Source organism: Orycteropus afer, unplaced genomic scaffold, assembly GCF_000298275.1.
Source record: "Orycteropus afer afer isolate SDZICR_OR568_19922 unplaced genomic scaffold, OryAfe1.0 scaffold00256, whole genome shotgun sequence".
Taxonomy (NCBI): domain Eukaryota; kingdom Metazoa; phylum Chordata; class Mammalia; order Tubulidentata; family Orycteropodidae; genus Orycteropus; species Orycteropus afer.
In genome coordinates, this window is record NW_006921843.1 from 4,284,843 (window position 1) to 4,291,843 (window position 7,001).

The following is a 7,001-nucleotide window of genomic DNA, read 5'->3' on the forward strand; positions in this document are numbered from 1 at the left end:
ATACTTTGAGATTATGTAAGCATGTGTTACTCTTCAAAGTTGTGCCCACTAGTTTTAGTATTCATTAGAGATTGTTAATTGTTAATGATGGTTTTCTAATTCCAACATTTTTTCTACATTTATTAAGTGGCTTTCTACTTTAAGAAAGAGCTTTCCCATCTCTTTTATTTATTTATTTATATCAACGTGGACTCTTGGATCTTTATTTCAGTCATTATTCAGTGATTATTTATTTTCATGCTCAAATTATCATAGCTAAGGCCAGTGGGAGTCCCTTCAAAGTGTCTTCTGTGTTCTTTGGATCTGTTCCCAGGTCAAAAGTAAACACTTCCTTACTTTCTGGCATGATGAGATGTTCCAGGCTCATCTTGTGTTTTCCCTGCTCCAGCCCCTGGATTCATCCATTTCTCCAAGGAGGCTTGGTTCTTTATAGCAGAGCATGGTTTTTAGAAACCAAGATTTGAGCACAAAGTATGTTCATTGCTATCAGGGTCTTGTTGCTTCTAGACCTTTTCCATGGATAGAGCTAGGACACACAAACACACACACACACACATATGTATGTATATGGGAGGTATATGGCCCCCAATAACCCTGTCTCCAGATATTCTTAACTTCAAGCAATTCTTTCCCTAAAGTAGTTCCAGAGTTGTTATCCCATGTGCCTGTGAAAAAGTAACCTACTTACTGGAATACAGTTTGTGTTTAAATATGGGTGGACCTGGTGACTAGCATCTAATGAGTAGAATATGGCAAAAGTGACGATACATAATTTCACAGTTAAGTTATAAAGAAACTCTGCCTTCTGCCTTGCATTCCTTCTTGTGCTTGTTCACTCTGATGGAAGTTAAATGTCCTGAGCTGCCCTATGGAGAGGCTCATGTGACAAAACCTTGGGCCATCAGCAAGGAACTGAATCCACATGAGTGAGCTTGGAAATGAATCCTCGTCATCCAAGCCTTCAGATGAGACCACATCCCCCATTCATTACTTAACTGGCTCCTTGTGAGAGACCTAGCTAAGCCATATCCAGTTCCTGACCCACGGAAACTATGAGATAATAAATGTCTGTTGTTTAAAGTCATTAAGTTTTGGGACAATTTGCTATGCAGCAATACATATATAACATAATATGGTGTGTGTGTGTGTGGCAGAGGGAGATACCACACACACATACACACACACATCTTTATCTATTTTTATATCTATCTCTCTATATATTAGAAACAATGAATTCATACTGATGATTTCAATTTCAGTCCAATGCTACAGGTTCATTCTATCCTTCCCCACACCCCAACTTCTAGACTTCCCCAGCTCTTATTATCCACAATATATTGATTTATTTGCTCAGCCCCAGAACACACATAAAGTAGTTCCAGAGTTGTTATCCCATGTCCCTGTGAAAAAGTAATCTACTTACTGGAATCCAGTTTTTGTTTAAAGTTTTCATTATCACTAGTCTAAGGCATATAGTCCAAATATTGTGAAGCCTGTAATTTAAAACCAAACCAAACCAGGAATGCTCTCTCAGCTTCTCCAAGAAGTGGGGAACAATGCTCTCCTTAGCCATTTTTCACTGGATGGTAAGTAATCCATGTAAGGAGAGTGAGGAGAGCTTCAGAGGGTGTCCACTCTGTATTTATGCCTCTGAGCTGCTGGCCTTCCTTTTATTGGCACAAAAGCACCAACAACTGAAGACAGCAATGTTGTTTTCAAGCAGTCATCAAATTGTTTGCAGAGAAAAATGTATTGTATTGCTTTCCAAAAGCACCTGGGGAAGGGTTTAAATTATAGCCATTCCTCATTATTCAAAAGGAAGCCAAGTGACCAGCCAACTCTGAGTCTCCAAAGGAAGGCTTGGACAGGGTAGAACTTGTGAGTCCTTCCTGAAGCTCAGAAATCTGGAAGTTCTCTGTGAAGCTGGGCCCAGGACTCTCTGTGGAGCAACAAATGTAGCATCCAGTCCTTGATATACCTCACTGGAGAGGCCCTCTGTAGCAACAAGTTCTCACTGCAGCTCCCAGGGAAGGTGACATACACAGAGAACAGCCCTCAAATCAGCCATTGCTGCCTTGGGGATGAGTGGCAGGTATCTAGACACCCTGGTGGCACCCTGCTCACAAGTCACCCTGCAGTGCTCTCCCATGAAAGTAGGAGGTGGCCAAGGACACGATGCTCTGAGCTCCATGGTTTCTTCAGGAACTGAGCCAGGAAATCTCCAACTTGCACATGCTAAACCACTTTTATTTCCTGTGCCTGCCAACCCCCACAACCACCCCCAGAGATACACATACCACATACACATCATACACACACTACACACATATATAACCCACACCACATATATTCCACACATATACACACAATATATACACATCATATACATAGAAAATACATACACACATACACGTCACACAAACACATCACCATACACAAATACAAAAACACACACCACACAATACATGCCTCTAACACAGCACCACACACATACATATATCACATCATACATATGTTATAGGACCAAACGCAGGTCTCTGCCCAGTGGGCAGTCAGGCCAAAACAGTTTACACACCGAGTGATTAAGAGGAAAAAAAATTATTTATTGCAAAGTGGCAATGCAAGGAATAGGGGTACCCCCGTACCCAGATCTGACTCCCCGAAATGCCATTGAATTACAGTTTTTGTAGGTTTCAGAAGAGGGGGTTATGCATATTCACAACAATTTCAGGAATTTGGGTGTGAGATGGTTGACGATTGGATGAAATGTTAATTACCAGTAACTTTGTTCCTCTCTGCCCTACTGCGCATGTCTGTGGGCCATACTTAATCTACAAGTTGTTTTCTAAGACACATTAACGTGTCTATCACCTGTGCCTAAGGAAACAGCAAGAAAGAATGTTTTCTTTCCATTCAGTTCTTTGTTCCTCTCTGCCCTACTGTGCATGTCCGAAGTCCAGAGTTAATTTACAAGTTGTTTTCTAAGACACTTTTCACCGTCTATCACCTGTGGGCAAGAATGTTTTCTTTCCATTCAGTTCTTAAGGAACTGAGCACTTACCTGTCTCCAGCTGGAGTCCAGGGTGGGGAGATAGTTGAGGGTAATTTAGTTTACTTATCTATTCCCATCCCAGGCCCTATCTGTTCTAATTATCTGCCTTAACCAGGGTGGGGTAAACAGTTTTTACTTTACTTGGTTTCACATACACACATACACAAATACCACACACACCACACATATACAAATCCATCACACATGACCACCACACATACCACATTACACACACACACACACACATCATACAAACACACACAAATACACAGTAGGCCAGGCCTCATGGAGAATCAAAGATCATTGGCTCCTAAGTGGGGTAGACAGTTCCTCTCCACCTTCTCCTTCCACCACATTCTGACACCAGACCTCCAGGCACTCCATCCCCAAACCCACCACACATATGTTCCCTCTGCCTGTTTCCTCACAAAACTCTCCCCACCCCAGAAGGCTCTTTCCATTCTCTTCACTCAATGACTCCCACAAATCCTAGGGGACAGACCACACTAAATGTGCCTCTGATGTGGGCCCTATCCCTTCCCACTCTGAGCCCAAGACTTCCCTTCTTTGCAGTGTGTCAGTTGGAGTGTGGACAAGGCAGGGCCATGTGTAAAGCCAGCAGAGCTACATGGCTGCAGCTGACATAAATCAGGGCCTCCACACTGAGTTGTGCACTGCCTGCTTTGTTTTCCCCAAGCTGCTAGCCCTATGAGCATGCGCCATCTCCACCCCATCTAGCATTTCTTGGGGGTTAATTGCACTTACCCTGATGTTATCTCCTCAGAAGTCCCCCCACAGCACCCAGTGCAGCAGTTAGCACACAAAAAAATATATTCAACAAATGGTTATAGATTAATTAAACTCAAAACCAAACTCATTGCCGATAGCGACCCTTCCTTGGGTTTCCGAGGCAGTATTTCTACGGAAGTAGATTGCCCAACCTTCCTTCTTAGGAGTGGCTGGTGGGTTTGAACCACCAGCCTTCTGGTTAGCAGTCAAATGCCTTAGCCACTATACCACCAGAGCTACCCATAGATGAATTAGAGTTCAGCAAAGGAAACATTGTTGTTGTTGTTGTTATTTGCCGTCGAGTCAGCCCCGACTCATAGCGACCCCTCCTTGGGTTTCCGAGGCAGTATCACTACGGAAGTAGGATTGCCCAACCTTCCTTCCGAGGAATGGCTGGTGGGTTTGAACTGCCAGCCTTCGGGTTAGCAGTCAAGTGCCTTAGGCACTATGCTACCAGAGCTCCTAAAGGAAACATGGTAGCACTTAATTACTAGAGTGGTAGGGCTATGGAGGGAGTCTCTGAGTGAGACAAATGGTTAACACACTTAGCTACTAACCCAAAGATTGGAGATTAGAGTCCACCCAGAGGCACCTAGGAAGAAAGGCCTGGAGATCTACTTCTGTAAAATCAGCCATTGAAAACCATAGACCATAGTTCTACTGTGACACACCTGGGGTTGCTATGAGTTAGAGTGGACTCAGTAGCAACTGGTGGTTTTATAACTTGGTTATCATTCCCTATTGAGATACAAAGAGTATCTTTAAAAAAACAAACAAACAACTTTTTATTGTGATTTGGGTGAAAGTTTACAAAGCAAATTCATTTTCCATTCAACACCTTTTTTTAATACATATAATCTTTTTTTAAAAAAATAACAGCAGAGTATTCCACTGACTATTCCACAACAGAGAACACTCCCTTATTAATACTGTAGGTGATTTCCAGTTTTTTTCATATCACAAACAATACTGCAATAAATAATCATAAGCTTGTGTTCAAGCATATCTGTAGAATAAAATCCTAGAAGTGGAATTGTTGGGCCAAGGGTTAAATTTTAATAAATTATTGCCAATTGCTCTCTGCAGATATTGTACCAATATACAGGCCTAGCAGCAGCATTAGCCAAGCACCCATTTTCTCACAACTTTGATTTTTTTAATTATAAAATTAACATTCAATGAATCTGCACACCAGTTAGAAAGTTCACTTATAGGATTGCTATGGCATGGGAAGCCTGTAGAGCTGGAAGTGATGGAATCTTTGAGAGTAAAACAAAGACCTGATTGGACACTTGTGGACTTTGTCCATCTTCACCAGGAACTCCCATTCACACCAGGCTTCCTTGATCACCAATTCACTCAACAGACACTCTCCCCTCTGGGGACACCACTCCACTGGAGCTGACTACATAAAATTCCAACTCATAGCTCCATAAAATTCCAAGTAGTTTCTCTATCTCCTCATAGAAACAAAAGTTTACTAGTGGCTACTGGGAGGGCATTGTTGTCTCAGTGGTAGAATTCTCACCTTCCATGCAGACCACCTGGATTCAATTCCCGGACAGTGAACCTCGTGCAAAGCCACCATCTGTCAGTGTAGGCTTAAGTGTTGCTATGATGCTTAACAGGTTTTAAAGGAGCTTCCAGACTGCTTTTGAATATCAGCCAATAAAAATCCTAGAGATCACAATGGTCCCATGTGCAACATGGAGATGGCACATGACAGGGCAGCATTTCATTCCATTGTGCATAGGACTCTCATGAGTGGGGAACAGCTTGACAGCAGCTAACAACAACCAGGGACTGGAGGATGGGACCACTGCTCTAGAGGCACTAAGTTTCTGTTCGGAGATGCAAAAGCCTTGGAAATGCCATCAATGCCACTGAACTGCACACTCAAAATGGCTAAATCCTTGCCACATACACCTTACCATAGGGGAAAAAGAAAAAATTTTTTATGTTCACAGATATTAAATCAGTGCTACTTTGATCTTCTCACCTTTAGGCAATCAAACCATCACATGTTATGGAAATTCCCTAAATAAGTGACACACACATACTCAAGTGTATGCCAACAGCCACACACCAGAGAGGATTCAGATACTTAATATGCACAGTCATTTAACACTCACAAACAAATCCACCCCTTTTAACTGATTAAACAACTGAAATTCAGAAATAATATGGCTCTTGGGAAGGCAGCAGGATGAGTTAGGTCATCCTGCTGGGGCTGGAAAGCAGAGGGAATGGCAACTGGAAGAACAGGACAGACCTCAGAGCCTCCACTCAAGAAACCACTGGGAAGACCACCTGGTAAAATGGTTGGACTCATATAATTTTCTGAAAGAGCAATTAAGCATCTTTGAGTCATTCATCACCACTAGAAAAGGTTTCCCCCTTTGTTAGGGGCCTCTCATTGTTTCTTGTCTTAGGACTATCTCAAGTTTTGTTGTTGTTGTTGTTATGTGCTGTCAAGTCAGACCAGACTCATAGCGATCCCTCCTTGGGTTTCCAAGGCAGTATCCATATGGAAGTATATTGCCCCATCTTCCTTCTGAGGAGAAGCTGGTGGGTTTGAACCGCCAGTCTTCTGGTTAGCAGTCAAGTGCCTTAGCCACTGTGCTACCAGAGCTCCCATTCTAAATACATGTTTCCTTACAAAATGAAAACATTGTTTCCTAAGACACATTGTCCTTCTTCCCTCTAATAAACCCACCTTCTGCTCCTCTGGCCTCCCCTGGAAGAGTTTACAGCAACAGCTCCACCCTCCACACTATGAAGGGATGACTGTAGTTTGCTGGGCAAGAAGTGACAAGACAATTGGCTCTTGGAGGTCCAGTGTTTCAACCATCTGGAGACAAATGAAGGTTCTGAATATAATGGTGACCAAAATTTTGTGTAGGGCAAGGACTCATTGTTCATCTATGCATGCATCCAATATATCCATCCATCCATCCATGGGACAAACATCTGTGAAGAGCCCAGGGAATTGATAAAGAGACATACTCACAATAGATGTTCCTCAGGGCAGAGCAGAGGGGACTTAAGAGCTCCTCCTTAGGCTCCCATCACCCAAGTATTACCAAGGAAGGCTCCATGCAGATCAAACCCTTTGAATCAGACTTTGAGTAAGAGCTCATTCTCTCTTTTTTTTTTTTTT

At 42.6% G+C, this 7,001-nt stretch overlaps 1 protein-coding gene across 1 annotated transcript in view; it reads left to right on the top strand.

The window, feature by feature from the left end:
• Positions 1–1,556: 1,556 nt before the first annotated feature.
• TRPM1 (transient receptor potential cation channel subfamily M member 1) overlaps positions 1,557–7,001 on the top strand; it is a 219,368-nt gene continuing 213,923 nt past the window's right edge. The window contains exon 1 of the mRNA XM_042782188.1: positions 1,557–1,586. Coding sequence (XP_042638122.1) covers positions 1,557–1,586 — 30 coding nt within the window. The remainder of the gene's footprint in view (positions 1,587–7,001) is intronic.